Raw genomic sequence first — 22,043 nt, 5'->3', positions numbered from 1 at the left:
GCATTTAGACACGGCTCAGCTGACAGGATCACTTGTTACCTTGATGCAGTAGGAGACACACTGGGCAGCACTCCTGTCAGATCCAGTCTCACCAAGACTGGATGATAGAAGCAAACTAGTCTGGTCTGATGGATCCATCCTGCCTTATATCAGTCAGGCTAATGGTGGTGTCATGTTGTGGGGCGTTTTCCTGACTATAGTCAGGGTTGAATCAGGCGACCATCCCTGCTGCGATAGGCTGCTGGGGCCTTCCTATGATGTACTGAGCGTTTCTTCTTCACTCTCTGTAAACACAGTCGCTGCATTGAATCTTAATTTTGCAATCTTTAAAGTCTCCTGTGACCTACTGTCATTACCACTGTGCTTCATAAGGGCAGCACCAACATTCATGTTGCTGGATTAAAACCTCGTGATTAAAAATACACTTTGAAGACTGAACTATGAAGCTGATCTCCAAAGATGAATCATTTCTTGGGAATTCTGATTTTAAAACAAGCATCAAAATCAAAGACTGATTTGCGACTGGTTAAAAATGCTAAATGTACTCACCCACCACAGCTCACTGAGGTCCCACACCTCCAGACCCCCGCCCCCCCAGCCCAGATCCACTCTACTTTCCAACGTGTTCTTGTGTCTCTTGCTCCTTTGTCTTACTTTTTATATTTTATACCTGCACAGTTGGTGGAGCAGACAATCTGGGTGTACACATACAATGACAGTAAAGGCATATTCTATTCTGTTCCATCACAAGCTTCTATATTAACCCAGGAATTCTGCACACTCACAAGAGGAGGTTATTTCACTCTTCTACACAAACTTAGCCATGGCTAAGGCCAAACAGCAGAGGCCTGTTCAGCTTTTAAATCCGTCCGTTATCCATGATACGAACTCAAATTTAACAGACAAGCCTTCACATCGACATTCCCAGAGCTTTGTGTTCACATTGTGTACATACTGGAAGCACTGACTACGTTTCGGTCCACAGGAGTCGATTTGTGTTGCACGTTGCAGTAATTAAACAAAATAAAATCTTTCTATCTATATACACTTTCAAAGCAGTTTCAGTCAAGCAATAGCAAAGATGCTGAACACCTGACAAACAAGCTTAGTTTTCCCCAATTTATGGTTTTATTGTCATACTTGTTTGCTTTGATAACATTTGAACACGCTCAAGCACACTGCCAGAACGCCACATGAGAAACCAAAAACTGGGTAAAAGCAGAGGGAAACATGTACACCCAAGATCAACATTTGGTTTCAACTGTTTAGTTCTTTCAATTTCCTTTGCAAGTTACTGTGAAAATCATTTTACACTCCGAGCAGAATCCTGGTCCACATCTGTTTTCAGATATAAATTCTGCCATTTGTCATTTATGGAAAGAAAAAAAGTGGAGGGGAAAAAAAAAAAATATCATGTATGATAAGCAGACCAGAGTAAGGAGGTGGGGGAGGTGGAGGGAGGGCTAACCCAGAATGGCATAGCTGAGCTCTCAATATGAGAAAGCCGACTCGTGTGGACATCATCTTGGTTTGTCATTTGCTTAAAAACATGTTTCTTTTTCACATGAGTTTCTTTTTCTGAAGCTGATCTTCAGCACGCAGAAAGGGGGCGTGCAGGGAGGCGCTGTCACCACTGATAACAGTGTGGGCGGGTTAAGACCAAGCTCCGCCTGCTCCTCCTCACTCAGACTCTTAGACTCGCCGTCAATCTTCAGTCCCGCTCAGCCACCAGCTTCAGCACTTTTCCGATCGCAATGGTCTTCCCTGGAACATACACCAACAAAGAAAACACTCCTCAATATTGCGTGAGTCCTAACACGGCTCTGCTATTGGAGTTCTGCTTCATTATATGTAGGATGCTCAGACCGGGAAAAATGAGTTCCATATACATGCAAGTAATTCCTGCTGTGAGTGACATTGAGGCAAGCAGAAATCCTAATGTGGCTGCCTCATGCACACAGGGCTGACTGCGAGTACAGATGCTCTGTGTATCTGTACACCTGTGTACTGTGCTGCGAGTCGAATAGTAAAAACGAGCATGACTGTTGATGAGTCTTTAAACCAGCTGCTTACAACAGAGCCTTTTATGGATGCAGATTGAGCTGCATCACCGAACCCACACCCTGAAGTGGGACACCCGATTTATCCTCGTTGGACCGAGCAGTAAATCAGATGGCAGAGCTGATGTCTGCACGACGCAATCAGCAATAAAATAGCGGTTTTCTGTGCACATCCAACCAGTTTACCACATAGCTGGTTGTCACTAGCACATCACACCACAGTTTCTCTCTGAAGCATGAGCAGGAACATCCGCCAGCCTGTCTGCAGGGGGAGGGGAGAGACACACACCCCCAAATGAGCTTCACTTCATAGATGTGAGGGGGGGAGAAAAAAAACCGTCTCTCTCTGAAACTTATTTTGCACATATCAATTTAGTTTTCCTGCAGACGTATCAGGGAATGCCAGGACTCCCAATCACTTACGTTTGTGATGCACCTGTTGGGGTGCATGTGGTGAAAAGTGTTTTATTGCATAACGTAGTGCCGATTACATGTTGCAGACATGAACCGATTGTGCCACTCAGTGTGCCCAACCCAATGAGGACAAACCAGCGTGCCCGACTCCATCTGTTTGGTGATGACGTCGCCATAAAAGGTCTTTCAGACAGTGGTTGAACTGAAGGGCTGCTTAAGGCCTAGTTTAAAAGTTCTTTGTCTTAATCCCACAGACTCTACAGCCCAGAAAGCCAGGTTAGCTGAGACTAAAGTCAAAGGTTTCAATTAACAAACAAAGCTCTCTCTGCCGACACAGATCACCATGTGTGTTCAAAGTTTGACTTAAAAAAAGAGATTCCTTTCTTTAATGTTTTAAATGACAGTGTTCTGTAGTGTGGTATGGTTCTACTGAGATCATATACTGAGTTGTATCTGAATGAAGGCCAGCTGTGCAGTAACAGCAGCACAGTTTGTGTCTTTGATTTTCCAATTGCAATGTGTTTGTATCAGCTGGAACCTAATCTGCTGTTCAACACTGTTGAACTGCATCTACTGGGACTGTGTTCAGTTACAACTGTAGACCGTTCAATCATTAAAATGACTTCGATCTGGTCACAAGCTGCAGTGATTTTCTCGTTACCGTCTACATTATCAGACAGATAGAACGATAGATATATATGCACACACACCTTCATCCCGTAAGGTGAACCGTCCCATCTGAGGGAAGTCTTTAAATGTCTCGAGGCAGATGGTCCCTGCTGTGCGCAGACGGGCGATGCACACCTGGTCCTGTTTCACAAACCGTGGTCGTGTCTTGCTCTTCTCTCCTGTCTTCTTGTCTACCAGACAGATTAAGGCCTGCACCCAAGCAGCATATGTGGATTTGTAGCAATCTTAAACCAAATGTATAACATTTGGACAGATTAAGATATATGGTCCAAAAGTCTTGAGCCACCACTCATTTAGATTTTGCTAGGATAAAGACAAACGCTTGCAAACACACTGCAGAATTTCAGTGAATGTAAGTGAATATTTGGTGTGAGCACCTTTACTCTTTAGCACATGCACTCTGAGGCAGCTCTGTCATTTCTTATGTTCAAGAACAGTTTCCCAGACTTTTTGAAGGACATTGAAAGCTCTTCTTTGGACGTTTCTGCCTTTTTCCCTGTTCTCTGTCAAGATGATCCCACACTTCCTCAATAAAGTTGGATTCTGGGCTCTGGGAAGGCCAGTCCATAACCGATGGTTTTCCACTGTGTGTTTTGGCTTAATTATGCTTTTGCTGCACTGACAGTGTGTCTGGGATCACTGCTGCTGCCAATCTGAAGGTACTTTTTTCAATTCCAATAACTTTGATCAGATCTCCAGTGCAGCCCGAACCAACATCACTGCTGTACCTCCCTCCTGAACTCTGACAACAGTTTTGTTTTTTTTTTTACAACAAGCTCTCAGCTGACAGCTGTTTGGGGATCACCTTGTTAGCCTGTCTAACCGTGCTGTCTTTGGCCTTCTTCATAATGAAACAGATTATGTGGGGTTTTGGTTTTTTAAAGACTGCTAGTAAGAAAAGCCCCCTTTCCATTAGTACCTGCTCAGATCACTCGCCTTTACCCAACTCAGACTGACAGTTACCTGTTACAATCGAGTACCACCTAATGTGCGTAGTTGTCGTTATAGCAACACGGCCGGTGTGATCCCGGTCTGTGGCTTTTTGTCACACTTGAGGACCTCGTGTTATTTTTTGTAGCCAGTTCTCTTGTTGCCTGGTTTAAAGAATAAAAAAATGGCGGTTTGGATTTTCGTGAACGAGATGCTTTCATGGCTTGTGAGCGGTCAGTGACGCCACTGACCAGCCAATTGGTGGCGTGCAGTCTGATGACATCGCATGTTAGTACCTCTTTGGATCGATTGGAACTCTGGCCAAACAGGTACAACTGGAAAAATCCTGAAATCGATCCGAGTAGGTACTAATGAAAAGGAGGCTAAATAGGCCCAAATTGGTTCCTTGGTGAGTTGCCCGTTTTGTGAGGCCACTACACTGGTGTTTGTGTTGATACAGAATCTTTGTTATGCTTGAATGATTCATAGGTCAGTGTTAAACGGCTTAAGCAAAAACAAATCCTGTGAAAACGGTCAGGTATTTACACTGAGTGAAAAAGCAGCCAATGTCCACAACTTTGAAAGACGTTCCATCAGCCTGGAGAGCTCCTGATCCAGACCATATTTTAAATATAAAGAAATGAGTCGGGGCTCAAGACCATCGAGAAAGTGAATCTGGCATCAGGTTTTACCGTAATTTGCACTTCTTCAATGCAGGTGTGAATGTGGAGGACTGCATTGTAACCTGGACAGATGATGGATTTGTGTTCAATGATGACAATCTGCAGAGGAAAGAGTTCCGGTGATCAGGATAAGGCTGCCCATACAACATTTTCTCACTGTTAACATCAACAACTGTCTTGTGGCATCAAGCCTGAGATTCATTGCGGACCACGTGAACAGCTGCTGTGCACGTTGTCTCGATGCATGCTCAATCATCGTGGACGTAGCGTTTTGCTGTGAATGTTGTGTCGATGGGCCCTGTAATACCAGCAGAGCGTCCACGTGCACTAACCTGCGCGTCAAACGTGCGCCCTGAGTGGCACAGGTTCTCTGCATTGCACAGAATGAAGCCCGGGAGGATCTCCTCCTCCTCTATGCCTTTCAGTCGCAGCTTGAGATTTTCACCTGGCTCTGCGTCGTCCGTCTCCACGTCATCAGAGAGCAGACTCAACACTTCCACCACATGCTGCACATATAAAGAGACAGAACAGAGACGTGTATCCACATCCCCACACCAAAACAGGTGACACTGGCAAGGACCTACATGGGATATCACTAGTTTGTTTTCCTTAAGAACTCTATACCAGTTAGTTTCATGCAGCCTATTACATCTGAATACATGCTTCTAATTCTAATTTTAACTACAGGCAAACAGCCAGTGAGCAGCAGCAATAATCTCACCTGGCTCCGGCTTATGGAAGAAGATCTCTTACCCTGTTTGGCATCATGACCAGCTGCTGTGCTTTACTGATGGAGCCAGACTCCAGTTTGCCCAGAATCACAGTGCCCATGTCCTGGTGGAGACAAAGAGTGTTACAGAGCAGCTGAGAGAGAATCTGTGCATCTATCAGTCTGACCAAGTCTCCACTTCCACCGCAGCAGGACATCATGTCCAAGTTCAATGTGGCAGCAAACGATTAGAAAGAGCGGCTGTGACGAGAGGTGGCCACTCACTCGCCATGAGAGCATCAGACTATCATATGCCAGACACACTGGGACGATCTGGAGGCCGGTCAATCTCAGTGTGGACTCCATCGGACATTCATGTTTTAATATTTCTGTCAGCAAATGTCTAGGAAAGCTCAGGGTTGCAGCGCATATGTGCCTGTCAGACTTCATGCTGAGATGATGTTTCAATGCTGGGAGATGGCACGCTCCTTCAACTCTGTGCAGAGCAGAGACGGCTAAGAGGAAGTGCTCCGATTCAGAGTCAATCTTTAACCAGCTAATCAGTAACTGTTCAGATTTTAGGTTTCTGGTTTGTATACGCTGCATGACATCATGCTGCAGGGGCTCACAACGCCCCGTCAAGATTACACGCAGTCTGTGTCACGTAGAACATGTAGTTTGTATCAACGCACAAACATAAAAACTTTCCCCGTTTGGTTTGTTAACCTTTGTCAAAAGCTCCACCCTTTCGTAGAATTAACCAATTTTCCTGGTTAAATCTAATCATGCTAAACTGTAATGCAGCTTTTAGATGTGCAAATGAGAAAGACCCTTACCTTGTATTTGTCTACGATCGGCAATCTTACAGGACCGTCACTTGATCTGTTAAAATTTGGCAAACTGTCCAAGTGTGGAATAAAAGGTAGACCTCTGCAATATAAAACAAAAACGATTCCTCGTGTTTAACTCGTTTGCCTGATCTCTTCAGTCGCCACAGGTGCAAAAAGGAACACAGCAATACTTACGTGTACCACGAGCACATGTTGGCGGGCTCCTTCAGGTTGGCTCCTGTCAGCCCGGAGCACGGCATGAAGTGGACATCTTTCTTTGGATTGAAGCCCACTTTCTTTAAAAATGGCACCAGTTTCTCCTTACACTCTTCGTACCTGCGGGTTCAGACAGGGTGGATGTAAACCTCTTCAAAGGACAGCAGCATGACACAAAGTGACCACCACATGTATCAGCAGTGGGTGGAGGACAATGTGGCATGTGCAGCACCAGTGAGGTCAAATGCTGACAGGATGAGTGGAATTAACCTCTGATTCAGTCTCCCACAATAAACAAGCATTTATTTCAAACTCCTATTGAAGTAAAACTGAAACAGCATGTAGAGGCCAGCAGAACAGAGAATTTGGATTCCCAGTAATCGCTGCATGAGACGACTCAGGACAGTGTTAAACATTACATTACTATTGTTATTAATAAAAGTAAACCCACTAATGCTCTAATTACAGATTACAGTGTAAGCCAGTCAAAGACATGTGTGTATATGTATACATGCAGACTTTAGCTGCTGTTCAGTGTCCAAACCTTTCCAGGCTCCAGTTGACTGTAGGATCATCCATTTTATTCACCAGAACTATCAGGTGCTTGACTCCGGCTGTTTTGGCCAACATGGCATGCTCCCGTGTCTGTCCACCTTTCTCAAAGCCGGTTTCAAATTCACCTTTCCTGGCAGATATCACCTGTGGGACAAAACACTCACTCACTTTGTGCTACAGCCTGGTGTAACGTCATGAAACAGATAACACAAATGCATTAACAACAAAACAATAAAGACGTTAGAGCTTAGCCTATCCCAGCTGTCACATGGTAAGGACGGCACACACTGAGCAGCTCACCACAGGGTTATGAACATGAATAATTCTGAGCACTGACATTTTTATACTTTTAACTTTGTCCAAGTTTAAAGGGTTCAGTAACTAGTAGTGTCGTTTTTTCAATCCTGTCATACTTTGGAGCACTTGGAGGGAAAGTATGTTAAGCACAGATACTCCTTCATAAACACTATAGAGGGAGTGTGTACGAACAACTATGGACACAGATGTTTTTGAGAGGTTTGTTATACTGAATAAAGATGGAACCAAACTCTTCACCTGAGGCAAAAACACAGGCAGGGTGTGAAGGCATTGCAAGGAAGAGTTAGCTGATGATGTGCAACCAGGAGCAAACAAATAACTCAAGCAAGGATCACCAGCTGCTGCCTGACAGGAAGAGCCCACGATGAACGGGAAAACAGGACAGCTGGCTAAAAAACTCAGGCAGAAAAGTTTCCAGCTTTAGTATGTGATAACACCTCAACTTCTAATGAGTTACAGTGTTAACTTCCTTTAGTTATTGTTAAACTGCCATGTTACGCAGTTGTGTTATACTTTTACTCCAAATTCTCAGAAAACATCTGCTGCTCGATTATGGCAAAAATGATGATCACAATTATTTTCACTGACATTGAGATCTCGATTATTTGACGATATTTATTTAACAATAACAATGTGTTGAATAATGACTTTAAAGATTGTCAAAAAATAATATAGAACAGTGTGCAAATACTGATAACAGTGCAAATGTTTACAATATAAAAATCAATGAAAAATGTAAACTTCTATGTTTAGTGAGCTTTGCAGTGTTGCTCTGTGGTGCAGCTACACCGTAGCAAAGTTTACACACTGTGTCCACTTGATCCACGTCTGACTGAACCCATAATGTTTCCACACCACTGAAGTTTTTTTTTTTTTTAAACTCTCTTTTCAACCAACAGCAGTCACTCTCCTCTCCAAATAACTTCTGCTTAGCTTTCCGAGCTTCCCTCGGGTCCTCTTAATCAGCGGTCCCCAACCCCCGGGCCTCGGACCGGTCCCGGTCCATGAGTCGTTTGGTACCGGGCCGCGAGCGTTGAGGCTCAGGTGTGAAATGTCTGGTTTTCAGGGTTTTTATCGGTTTTCAGCGTTATTTTGTTATCGCTTTTATCGTTTACTCGGTTTTCCTGGGTCTTTTCATGTGTGTTATGAATAAATCTTTTTTTCGGTACCGGTACTAGTTTTATTTTGTTGTATTTATCCGCGACACCTTAAAGGCCGGTCCATGAAAATATTGTCGGGCATAAACCGGTCCGTGGTGCAAAAAAAGGTTGGAGAGCGCTGCTCTTAATTGTTGTGACACGTGTTCGAAATGCAGAGAGGTGCGCTCGATTTGCCACACGGAGCAGCACGAGAGTAAAGCACGAGGGAGGGGCTAATAATCGGCTCAGTCATTTTTAATGATCGTTGAAAGCCCAGATCGTAATCGTGATTCAAATTCGATTAATTGAGCAGCCCTATGCTGAACTATGTTGTGTTTTAGTTGACTCACACTTTGAATGTAGTGCGTCATCAGCAGGGTGGAGAAAGCCCTTCACTTACTAATAAATACTGCCTGCAAACAGCAGCATTTATAAAACTGACGTCGTCATCACTGTGGTATCATTTGCCCCTATTACATACACAGCAATGATTTTCTTCCTCTCATTTACTCAGAGCAGTACAAGAGCTACAGTGCTCTTCAGGGCGTTCTTTAAACCAGCTGAGTACGAGTGAGCGCAGCAAGTCTCATACGTGTAAGCCTGCTCACTATGAAGCGCACAGTGATATGCTCCTGTTAGGAGCAGCTGCATCCCTTTGGTACACGTAAAGACCCTCAATCAGCGCAGTTAGTGGTCTCAGCTATACTATTAGTCCTTGTAACACACACACACACACACACACTCTAAACCAACAGCTCTCTGTAGCAGACTTACACGCCGACTTCCAGTTTAGCGTTAAGCTGCACTGACATACACTCAAGCGTCTGCATTTGATTTCAAAGGTAAACTACAGGGAATTCATTACAATTGTACTTTCTGGTGTTTTTCTCGGGGGTAAGTTCAGTAACACTGCTCATTTCCTGGACTCACCAGCACAGCCAGGTCTGCTTGTGATGCGCCTCCGATCATATTGGGCACAAAGCTCTTGTGACCTGGAGCATCTAAGATGGTAAAGTGCTTCTTTTCTGTCTCAAAGTATGCTCGGCCAACCTCCACCGTCTTGCCTTTGTCCCTCTCCTCCTGGTTGGTGTCCAAAGCCCAAGACAGGTACCTGAAGATAGTTTCAATAAATAAAAAAACAACCTGAGACAAAGTGCTACTGTGTTCGTGGTCACTCTCAGCAAGTCAGTTTCTACGATGTGCTCGACACACAACACCACCATGTTGATGCAGACACAGCAGACCATCCACTCACCAGGTTTCCCGGTTCTTTTCCTTGGCTTCTCTTTCATATTTCTCTAAGGTCCTCTTGTCTACCATGCCAGTCAGATACCTGTGGTACATGAAAGGAACATGTCAAAGGCACGATGTGATGGAAGCAACTTCACTCACCTAAAGAAAAAAGGAGACTACTACTCACATGATTTGTCCTCCAATGGTCGACTTGCCAGCATCTGGAAAAGCAGCATATATTAATCAGCTAACCTACACCTTCCACGTAATAAACCCATTTTTACCATACCTGATGTGCGTACGAAACTAAGTGTGCGATTTAGTTTGTAAATAACAACCAGAGCGGGTACAACCGGAGCCCTAATACACCAGTGAAAACAGCCCCAACAAACTAAATGTTTGGACAAAAATCTCAAAGCCGTCGTTGTTATGCGTGCCGGTCACACTCACACATGCTAACTCAAAACAGCAAACGAGACTTTCCACTAACCTACATGTCCAATGAACACCACATTGATGTGTTCCTTTTTGGGAGCATCCGGCTGTGTGGGTGGAACCTTGGGCACGAGCACCTCCTCTTCCTCCTCCATCATCTCTGGAGCGGTCTCGTCTGGCACTTCTGGCCCCCGGTCCACGCACACGCCGCCTCCTGGCTCTTCCTCGCTGGGTTCTACTTCTTTCTGGTCCCATGGCTCCTCTGCGGTCATTTCTGCATCACCATTTTCCACGGGCGCTGCACGGACAAACAAAGCACATCTTTTTTTTTTTTATGCTCATTTTAAAAATGAAAATAAAGAGCATTTCTCACTTCCACCACCATTACTTTCTCTGCCTTGTGCCACTCAAAGGCTCTCTTAAGGCATTTGCACAAGAAGTCAAAGTTCTTTACAGGGAGTGCAGAATTATTAGGCAAATGAGTATTTTGTCCACATCATCCTCTTCATGCATGTTGTCTTACTCCAAGCTGTATAGGCTCGAAAGCCTACTACCAATTAAGCATATTAGGTGATGTGCATCTCTGTAATGAGAAGGGGTGTGGTCTAATGACATCAACACCCTATATCAGGTGTGCATAATTATTAGGCAACGTCCTTTCCTTTGGCAAAATGGGTCAAAAGAAGGACTTGACAGGCTCAGAAAAGTCAAAAATAGTGAGATATCTTGCAGAGGGATGCAGCAGTCTCAAAATTGCAAAGCTTCTGAAGCGTGATCATCAAACAATCAAGCGTTTCATTCAAAATAGTCAACAGGGTCGCAAGAAGCGTGTGGAAAAACCAAGGAGCAAAATAACTGCCCATGAACTGAGAAAAGTCAAGCGTGCAGCTGCCAAGATGCCACTTGCCACCAGTTTGGCCATATTTCAGAGCTGCAACATCACTGGAGTGCCCAAAAGCACAAGGTGTGCAATACTCAGAGACATGGCCAAGGTAAGAAAGGCTGAAAGACGACCACCACTGAACAAGACACACAAGCTGAAACGTCAAGACTGGGCCAAGAAATATCTCAAGACTGGTTTTTCTAAGGTTTTATGGACTGATGAAATGAGAGTGAGTCTTGATGGGCCAGATGGATGGGCCCGTGGCTGGATTGGTAAAGGGCAGAGAGCTCCAGTCCCACTCAGACGCCAGCAAGGTGGAGGTCGAGTACTGGTTTGGGCTGGTATCATCAAAGATGAGCTTGTGGGGCCTTTTCGGGTTGAGGATGGAGTCAAGCTCAACTCCCAGTCCTACTGCCAGTTTCTGGAAGACACCTTCTTCAAGCAGTGGTACAGGAAGAAGTCTGCATCCTTCAAGAAGAACATGATTTTCATGCAGGACAATGCTCCATCACACGCGTCCAAGTACTCCACAGCGTGGCTGGCAAGAAAGGGTATAAAAGAAGAAAAACTAATGACATGGCCTCCTTGTTCACCTGATCTGAACCCCATTGAGAACCTGTGGTCCATCATCAAATGTGAGATTTACAAGGAGGGAAAACAGTACACCTCTCTGAACAGTGTCTGGGAGGCTGTGGTTGCTGCTGCACGCAATGTTGATGGTGAACAGATCAAAACACTGGCAGAATCCATGGATGGCAGGCTTTTGAGTGTCCTTGCAAAGAAAGGTGGCTATATTGGTCGCTGATTTGTTTTTGAATGTCAGAAATGTATATTTGTGAATGTGGAGATGTTATATTGGTTTCACTGGTAAAAATAAATTGAAATGGGTATATATTTGTTTTTTGTTAGGTTGCTTAATAATTATGCACAGTAATAGTCACCTGCACACACAGATATCCCCCTAAAATAGCTAAAACTACTTCCACAAACATTCAGCTTTGATATTAATGAGTTTTTTGGGTTCATTGAGAACATGGTTGTTGTTCAATAATAAATTTATTCCTCAAAAATACAACTTGCCTAATAATTCTGCACTCCCTGTATATAGCGCAATTAAACAGCAACTGTTGACCAAGGCAACGCTGTACTTTTAAGATAATCAAAAGAGATAAAAACAAAAAGCATAAAATGAGAAGGTTTGAGTAAGAAATGAGACAAAAGTACAAACTCATTCATTCACTTAACAGCCAAGGAATAAAAGAGGATTTTCAGACAGGTTTTGAAAGTGTCTGATGTTGGGGAGGACCTGATGTGACAGTTTGTTCCACAAGGAGCAATCACAGCAAAGGCCTGATCTCCTCTGTGCTTTAACCTGGACCTTGGGACAGCCAGGAGCATTTGATCTGCAGACCTCAGTCATGTTGCAGGAGTGTATTAATTTAAAAGATCAGAAAGGTATGAGGGTGCTAACCTGTGCAACGGCTTAAAGACCATGTTTACTGTAAGCTGCAGTCATCACTGTGTTGTTGCCAAAGTAAAAGAGAAGAAGCCATACTGTGAGATGTTAGGTACAAGTTTGTCATCTCCTCATGTACTGTATGACAGAAGTGCTAACAAGGTGTCCAATGTACAATCGTTTGTACTCATACGCTGAATAACCTGCCTGGCCAACCTCAGTTGGAAATTCTTCTTAAAGCTAAGAATAAAATAAAATTGAAAAATGGAGTATCTATGTTCATATTCGTGTTCCTCACAGAAATAGAGACCTGCTATTAACATGTCCCTGAAGCAATGTCATACATTATGACCCAAACATGCCAATCACCATTTCTAGGACTGGTTCATAGTTCGCTCACTATTTTAATGACGACTTTAATCAACTCACAAGAGCTACCAAGAACTGACCCAGTTCTTTTTTATTGCAATAAAGCAGCTAGGATGGCTCTGCAGTGCTTCACAGACCAACGTCCTGCAGACAGCAGTGTTTGTGGGTGATGTTCACGTCTGGCTTTAAGCTACATGTGTGGACAGCACGGTGAGCCATGTTCACAGGCAGGGATTTCTGAAGCCGTGCCCATTTTTAATGCAGTGCTGCCCGAAGCTTCGTCCCTGCACACAAAGATTGAACCTTCTAATGATCTTATCGACTATAGATGTTGATTCAAGTTTCACATTTTATGCTGAGGAAAATTTGAAATTGCTCCACAGTTTGTTCCTCCGAGTGTTTCTTATGAGTAACACTTTTCCAGCTCCTTGTTGCCCTGACCCATCTTCTTGAAACGTGCTGCTGCCATCAAATTCAACATGAGCTTATTTGTTTTTTAATGAAATAAAATACCTCAGTTTAGATATTTCATGTTTTCTATGTTCTACTGTGAATGATATTTGAATAGGAGATTGTCAGATCAACTATTTTCCTTGCACACACACACACACACACACACCATCCCAAGATTTTTGGAACTGAAGTTGTAGAAACCTTGTTTACAACACCAGCATGCCTACCATGTGTCCTTCCTTTATTCTCAGTGACCTTCAGGTGTGTGCAGACACAAACACAAGCTGTGTTTGACCAAGATGAAGGCGAGCCACAAGCCTCGGTTACAATTTCCACGTCTTGTGATGCAAAATTTCAGAACTGTGAGGGTCTGTGTCCGCACGGCTGCCTAATACTTAGTCCTTTACAGACACCAGGTGAGCCAACAGCAAGTATTCATTCCTGTTATATCTCTGAACTCTGCCCATTTAAACGACTAGTTACAAGGAACGTCCCTAAAATTTAGCACAGGTGTCAGCACCGTGAATAAATACAGTGTAATGGGAGATGTTCACATTTCCAGAACAGCTGAGTACAACCAATGGATCTAAATAAACAGAAAAATCTTTGCACCAAACACTACAGATTTCTGCATGCCCTCACTCACTGCCCCATGTGTACAGTCAACAAGCACCACGACTTCAAGATTCACTGTACTGTGTGTGGACAGTACGGTGTAGGCGAGTCCTAACCACCATATTTATGTGCAGTCCCCCAAAGAATCAACGGTGCATCACTTGGCATGGATGATGTGGCCAGGTCAATTGTTGACAGGCTGGAAAGTGGGCCTGAACAAGGCAGCGATAAAAAACATAATTAAAAACGACGGGGAAATAAAATAAAACCAATCAAGGTGGAACAGTGGTTTGCACCACTGCCTCACAGCAAGAAAGTTCTGGGTTTGAGTCCACCACCTGGTTAGGGCCTTTCTTTGTGGAATTTGCATGTTCTCCCTGTGCATGTGTGGGTCCTCTCCGGCTGCTTCCCATAGTCCAAAGTAGGGCTGGGCCATATTATACCATTCACGGTAACACCGGTACAATGCTGGGCAACAATAAGAAAATAAAATATAATGATAAAACGCACATGCGCAGTGCCTGTTTTCATACGCACATGGCCGAAAAAGCATGGCAGCGACTGAGAATGAGAAGGGAGAAAGCGGATCATTGAGTGAAACGGATGAACCAGAACTTGTTTGTAAAAATGCTGCAACTTCAGTGGTGTGGAACTGGTTTGGTGTTTGTCTGTCAGATACACAACACAGCACATTTTTTTTGTAGAACATACAAGTGGCAGTCGTTATTGCCGTATTTGTCTGACTAAGGTGCTCGTAAATCAGAGTAATCTGGGACCTAAACTCCGCCCTCTCACTGAGAGTTAAAAATTGTCTAAATTCTTTCATCTTTAACAGAATGATCAGCGTTGCTGCTTTACCAGGTGTAACAATTACGTTTAACATCCAGACATCCATGAAAACAGGATTTATTACATTTAACAGAGTTAGAAGTTAGCTCGCTGGTTTCCACCTAAACATGATATAGCATGTTCTGACTGAGAGATTTCTGAAAAAAAAATCAAACGTACAGCTCTGCTGTCACTTCCAACATAAATGAAGACAGGAAACTAAACAGCAGTGACGTTTGTAGGGTTACTGAAGTTGGGCTAGCTGGTATATAATGATGTGCTACGTGATCGCTAGCGACACAGCTGTGTTAGCATAAACACAGTGAAGCTGGAGGATGAACACTAACACTTTTCCCCTCGATGAAAGTTAACGTGAGGGTTCCTGATGGTTAGAGACAAATGCAATCGCATGGCAGGATGCTGTAAACGGACCAAACTTCAGTCAGGAGAACAACTAAGATAATCCATCCACCATACAAGGTTAGTCATTAATATACTGCAACAACATGGGAATAGAGCCGCTGTGATAGAATACAGCATTAATGACTCGATGGTACAGAAGTGGAGGAAGCAAGAAGAATGAGTTGAATAAAGTTTGATTTATCTGACTGCTTTGTTTCGCTTAATGTGCCTTATAATCCCGTGCACCTTATGGTCCGAGAAATACATATTTGACTTTTTTATTTGGCACACTGCAGTTTAATGTTGCAAAGCTCCTCTTTTTAACTTCAGTGGATATTATACATGGTTATGCTCAGGATATGTCAGCCCATTTCCACTGGAAATGCCTTTTGGTTAAACTTTCAGCAAGGAATTTGCATTTGCACTGTTACATTTTTATAAAGCTTTAATGTACATAAAAACAGCTGCTTGTTTAAGTGACAATAAATGGATGGGTTTTCTTTGTGCTAGTAAAGATGTGGAGTTGTATTTTGTCTTGCATCAATTATATCGTCAGTTATATCGTTATCACAAATTTTGAAATATATTGTGACAAATATTTTTGGCCACATCGTCCTGTTCTAGTCCAAAGACATGCAGTTAGTGGGGTTAAGTTAACGGGTGATTCTAAATTGGCCCCAAGTCTGAATGCGAGTATGAATGACCTGTCCAGGGTGTACCCGTGTCTTGCACCATAAGTGCTTAAATGGGCTCCAGAGTGGAAGAAAACACCTACAACATAAAAGATGGACTGCAAAGCCACGTGTAGGCTCACATGTAAGACCACTCAGAATGGGTTGATGTTCCCTTACAGATAAAAATAAATAAAAAAATAAAATAAAATACAAAACAACCCCCCCCCCCCCCCCCCCCCAAAAAAAACAAAACAAAAAAACAAAAAAACACATTTCCGGTGACCCCCTATTAGCAAGCACTTGGCAACAGTGGGAAGGAAAAACTCCCTTTTAACAGGAAAACACCTCCAGCAGAACCAGGCTCAGGGAGGGGCGGGGCCATCTGCTGTGATTGGTTGGGGTGAGGGAGACAAGACAAAAGACACTGGAAGAGTCTGAGATTAATTTGAATTAATGATTAAATGCATAGGTATATAAACACAGTGAGCAAAAAAGGTGATTGAAGAAGATGCACTAAGTGCATCATGGGAAACCCCAGCAGCCTAATCCTGTTGCAGTGCAACTAAGGGAGCATTCAGGGTCACCTCATCTATATATGGTTTATCAAAAACATACTTTGTCAGTCTACAAGCCAAATGATGTTACTGGAGGATTCAATGTGAGCCTATCAAACATGTTCATGTAGAGTACATCTCTGCATGCGTGTCTAAAGTGATAATGAAATACACTCCCAGTGAACATGACAGAGCAATGAAAAACAACACAAGCTGATGCTAATCTACAACTGAATACAGACGTCAGTTGCTGTTTGCTCAAACACTGTACTCGGGAAGAAACACACTGTAGCAGATGCATGAAGCAAACACTGCTGCGAGGTGAAGGAGAGGAAACCAACTGTTCTAACTGTGTGAATCAATCTGTGTGAGATTGATTCAGCATAAATGTCATTGTCAATATTGTACTCATACACAAGTATTATGTGTATGTATGTATGTATATATATATTCAGATATTCACAGTTCGATTCATTACTTTGGTGTCACGGTTCGATATTTTTTCGATACAAAAACCTGTTCATGCCTTTTTAACTTGTCATTTATTAAAATTATAAATATATATTTTAACTCAAAAGTACAGTTTTTAAATTTAATGTTGCTGAAACAACAAAGTAATAAAAAAATAATAAATTTATCTGATTGAGGAATCACTCATCTTTGGAAAAGAGTTTGTTACAGAGAAATGTCTCTTTCCAAAATAAAAGCTATGCTATACGCTTCTTCTGGGCTATATTCTCAGCAGCATATTAAACATATCAGGTCCCCATAAGGAGAATCAGGTGCTAACGGCTGTCTAAATGACTCGGGTAAAGTTTGTAGCATGCGTGCTTGTTGTTTGTCGGCGTAAATGTGCAGTCATACTCGTTGTGTTCCCACTAGTGCTGTCAGCGTTAATCTCGTTGAAATGACGTTAACGCCACAACACGGCAAATCTCCGTTAACGAGCTACCGCGGATCGCCCCGTGCGTGGGGCTAGACGGCCAACACGTTAACGAGCTAACTGCGCTAACACACTAGTTCACACCAATGTAATTGAGCATTGCGTGGCACATCCAACATACTGTTTTACTTTACTTTTGTCCATGTACCTTGTCCACGCTTACCTTCAGGGTCATGCTTCACATGAAAACCAAAATAGTTCCAAACGCCAGATCTGAATGAGGGTGGGGGAGGTTCAATTTGCCATGTTGCAAGGAGAGCTTAACTTCTGTCTCGCTAGCTTGCGCTGCGCTCAGTGAATCTGCGTTCGACTACTCCGCCTAGGCTGCACTGTCGAGCGCAGATTCACTGAGCGCTCAACACAGACAGCATCGTCAGAAGGAAAGTTGATAAAATAAATAAAAAATTTTGTATTGTTCGATACATATGCGTACCGAACCGAAAGCACTGTATCGAACGGTTCAATATCGATACGAGTATTGTTGCACCCCTGATATATAGATAGATATATACACACACACACATATAGAGGTGTGTGTGTGTGTGTGTGTGTGTGTGTGTGTGTGTGTGTGTGTGTGTGAGTGAGAGTGAGTGAGGCACACTGGGAGCACTACAAACATGAAGATTAATCTCGGCAACAAATCTAACATTAAATTAACTTACCTGAAAAACCACAACTGGGCACACTTAGCTTGACAAAGCTACTTTTCAGTTCAGAGCAAGGTAACAAAATAACCGTATCCATCACCTACTTCATGTACAAAAACCTACACCCACACAATTTTGTGAAAAACAAGGGCTACTCTTATATGCACAAGAACCAGGGGACAGTGTCAGAAACACATGCAATAAGCAGTCTCTTGTTGTTGCTTCTGCCATCAGTGGAGAGCAGCAGAGTTACAACATACAAAGAGTTGAAATGACACTGAGTAAAAAACAAAAACCACATGTTTCTTCTCTGGCAACTGACTGTATTTTTCATCTTTTAGGGGTTTTTTTTTTCTCTCTTCAATTCTCTCTGTGGTCGAGTCTGCTGACACTTCCTTTCCTGTTCAGGCCCACTTTTCAACCAATCAGCCTACAGACAGTCATCCCCAAGACTACTGGCGCATCCTCAAAGGTTTCATACCCAGAGTCTGCACATATCAGGACAATAACACGGGCAGTAAGCGCTTGTATGTAACACTGTAGCAGTGTGTGTGTGCAATTTGTGTGCCACAGTGGGAAGCCAGTGACCCACACAAACACGCTTCATACTAGGGCTGAACGATATATCGCATTTGCGATAATATCGCGACATGATCAAGTGCAATTTTCTAACCGCAAAGGCTGCGATTATACTCTGGACATGTCCAAATTCATGGGCTGCATCCTCCTGAGGCCGCATTTGTAGACCGATTACGTCACAGCGACGCGCCGAAGGCTGTCCAAATTACTACCATATCCCAGAATTCATAGCGCGGCCCAGCCAAACTCCAGTTTCCAACAATGGCGGCCGCTACTAAGTTTTAAAATTACTCATACTAATCTTTCTGGGTCACAAAATAAACTTTTAACATATTTTCAGGCGAGAAAGTAGTTGTGTAAACATCAAATATCTGCTCGGTTTATCAAGATATCCCATATTTGCAAAAGTGCTTCGACGTTTTCAGAGGCGTCTGCTACCCACCAGCTCGACAGCTAGCCGGGAGCTCGAGGGTCGCTGAGAACGGCACAACTCCCTGCACATCATTTTCAGATCACCGCGGAGTTTCGCTGCTCGGGTTAAACGTAATATATAAGTCACTTAGACAACCTAAAAATGTTATTGTTGGGCTTTTTTCAGTGTTTTGTTTGTTCGTGAGTAAATCGGTTTGGCTGAGATTAAAGTTATTAGATTAGATAAAATAAAACTTTATTAATCCCCCAGGTGGGTTCCTCCTTGGTTTTCACACAGCTGACTAAACGTCAAACAGAAAACTTATTAAACAGAAGTATGAGACAGTCGAGAATTTACGCCAGTGTCTGGTTATATTTTAGATAGCAAGAAGCAGACGGCCGAGTTTATTAAACTCCACCGAGACAGCGGTGACGCTAATCAGAACTAGACCGTCCAATTTCACGCCTTTAAACTTTAAAGGCGTGTTTGTGTGTGTGTTTATACAATTGCTATTATGTTTGCACTTTATGTGTAATGTTACTGACTGCAGAGATCAGTAAGATGTGTGTATTTTTTATTTATTAGTTTTATTTATTTAATATTATTTTTTAATTGAATGACTGTCTAGTAGTTCACAGATGTCGAAAAACTGAGTGTGGTAAAGCCACTGATTTTGTTTATGTATATTTCTGCAATCTGCACATTGTACTGACTTTCATTTTAATGTTTACACCAGGGTTCCTTGTCAGCACTTTATGCTCAGATGTTTGTAAGCTAAAAATAAACTATTGTGTATGTTCAAATATACTGTTGTGATTGAAGAAGTTAAATATGTCAGTCATCAATTCATGCATCACCTCATGTCATCATAACAGAGGTCTGTCTTCCAGGAAAGAACAGTTTAAAATTAATGTAATATAGTATTGGCCATACTATATGATGTATTGCTTGTCTTTGTTTAATAATACAGAAGACAAAGACCTTAAAAAATAATCGCATATCGCATCGCAATCGCAATATTGGGGCAAAAAATCGCAATTAGATTATTTTCCATAATCGTTCAGCCCTACTTCATACATACCAGCACTTTCTGACATCTCCATGGTGGACATCTTTTCAACAGCAACTAAAAGAGAAACAATGGTTACATTTAAGTTGAATGTAATCTTAATGGAGCTTGTTCCACAATCTTAAAAGAAGAGCATGTGAGTTTTAAAGCTGCAACTGGCTTAATTAGAAAACAGAACCGTCTTTGTGCCCCGCAAGTAGCTCTCATTGTATCTTCAGAGGCCATCTGACGACAGAACCTGTAACAGTTTTACTGTTTTAGCTCCCGTGTGTGGGGCTCAATATGGGCGGCACACCGCGGATGGATGCAGGTGGTGTATGTACGCTTTCCTGTGATCGTCTCCAGAGTGCGTCAGATCATCCACGTCACGCCACATACTCATACTCACGCTCTTACTAATTTGTTCGCAGTGACGAGTTTAAGCTTTCCGCAAACACTCCCGGGAAAAGTGCCAGTACGGCTCCAGTTACTGCTCAGAATGACTGATCTCTTGGTTGTACGGCGTCGCTGACGCTAAACACCGAGGTTCCCAAAACTCAAACGTGAAAAGCACGCCGGCTAACGACCATGCTAGTTGGCTACCGCCGGGTGGCTGAAACAAGCTAACGCCGGTTGGGGTGGTTACTATTTAATCAGTTATGACAGTATTTAACAAGCTGCAGAACAAGAGGCGGCTAGATGTGACAAGTTGAAAAACTTACAAAGCGCAAAGCTTACCACGAGAAGGATTAATAACCCGAACAACGTGGAAAGCAGCTAGTTTATCGCGTTTCACGGAACGCGTGTCTGCAAAGCGGCTAATGAGCTAGCAGCCCAGCCACTGCTAGCTCTTAGCTAACGCAACCCCGTGGTGCCCCTGTACTCACCGGCAGAGTCGACGTTTGCCGGGTGTGCTTTCAGGCCAAAAGCCGGAACAAACTCGGCGGCGTTTACATTGGGCACAAATGGCTTAGCGTTCACATTTAGCGTTGTGAATGCTGATTCAAGTTGTCCGTCGATCGTGGCCTCCACATCATCTTCTTGTTCCCAGGAATCAGGGGCAGTGTCTCTCGGGTCCATCGTGGTTGTTGGATTTTCACCGCCGTGAGATTTGAGCTGCGCAGTTGTTGAGCCACACGAGCGTCCTCCCGAAACCCGACGACGCCGTCAGCCCTGGCAATGCTGGAGAGCGTCCCAACTCCAAGTGTGCCGTTTAATCTCCGACTCAAGTAAAACCCAGCAGCCGGTTTCTGTCTGACCAGACGCCACAGAGGATGTTCGACTCAGCACTCCCAGAGACTGTCCGCGTGAGCTAATGCGTCCCCACAACCGCCGGCTACCCGCAGTGACCCCTGGGATATGAAGTCTTATTAAAAAACGAGAGCGCGTCTGCTTCGAAAGAATTTTCACACTAAGAGAACTACATTCCCCGAAAGACTACGGACACACGGTTTACGTCAAAAAATTTCTCAGCTTTGTAGAAACCGCAGATTCGAGTCAGATTTTGTTTGATTTTCTTGGAGTATGACTTTCGAAGGCTTATTCTTTCAACTTGATTAACTCTTTAATATGAGTTATATTTCTTGTTTGCTTGAAGAAGACATTATACTCGAGTACAAAAACACGCTAATGCACCCCCACCGCGCGCGCGCGCGCGCGCACACACACACACACACACACACACACACCGCTATATTCTAAAACAAAGCCACTAGTGAAATGTATAATATAATGTATCTCATATAATTAGTATAATATATAGTATAATATAATGTATATTATACTATATATAGTATAATATAATGTATATTATACTATATATAGTATAATATAATGTATAATGTATATATAATGTATCTCAACAGAAGTAAGTTAAAACAAAATTGGTATGCTTCAATTAACTGCTTCAAAACATTTCACAAAAACAGCTGCAGGTTAGACAAAAACCTCCAATAAACTGACAAAAAA

At 43.1% G+C, this 22,043-nt stretch overlaps 1 protein-coding gene across 2 annotated transcripts; it reads right to left on the bottom strand.

Moving 5' to 3' along the window:
* Positions 1-1,105: 1,105 nt before the first annotated feature.
* On the bottom strand, positions 1,106-21,436 carry LOC146710461 (eukaryotic peptide chain release factor GTP-binding subunit ERF3A). Of its 2 annotated transcripts, XM_085452998.1 has the most exons (14): positions 20,963-21,436; positions 20,109-20,153; positions 10,268-10,510; positions 9,965-9,998; positions 9,800-9,877; positions 9,475-9,655; positions 7,077-7,231; positions 6,512-6,652; positions 6,323-6,416; positions 5,531-5,611; positions 5,110-5,283; positions 4,787-4,876; positions 3,185-3,353; positions 1,106-1,764 (listed from the first exon to the last, which is right to left on the bottom strand). In XM_085452998.1, exons 1-14 carry the CDS (start codon positions 21,153-21,155, stop codon positions 1,712-1,714), a joined length of 1,731 nt encoding a protein of 576 aa, XP_085309124.1. In that variant the 5' UTR covers positions 21,156-21,436; the 3' UTR covers positions 1,106-1,711. The 2 variants fall into 2 exon arrangements, with proteins under 2 accessions (XP_085309124.1, XP_085309125.1); XM_085452999.1 differs by lacking the exon at positions 20,109-20,153.
* Between the last annotated feature and the right edge of the window lie 607 nt (positions 21,437-22,043).

Source organism: Copadichromis virginalis, linkage group LG4, assembly GCF_057382275.1.
Source record: "Copadichromis virginalis isolate Kocher_CV1m ecotype Utaka linkage group LG4, C_Virginalis_male_GT1.1, whole genome shotgun sequence".
Classification (NCBI taxonomy): Eukaryota; Metazoa; Chordata; class Actinopteri; order Cichliformes; family Cichlidae; genus Copadichromis; species Copadichromis virginalis.
This window is presented reverse-complemented; position numbering and strand designations above follow the sequence as displayed.

Coding starts and splice junctions, on each gene's coding strand:
- LOC146710461 (XM_085452998.1), bottom strand. CDS start 21,155: ATGGACCCGAGAGACACTGCCCCTGATTCCTGGGAACAAGAAGATGAT. Junction 9,656..9,799: donor GAAAAGAACCGGGAAACCTG/GTGAGTGGATGG, acceptor AACTATCTTCAG/GTACCTGTCTTGGGCTTTGG. Junction 5,612..6,322: donor CGATCGTAGACAAATACAAG/GTAAGGGTCTTT, acceptor TGTCTCCACCAG/GACATGGGCACTGTGATTCT.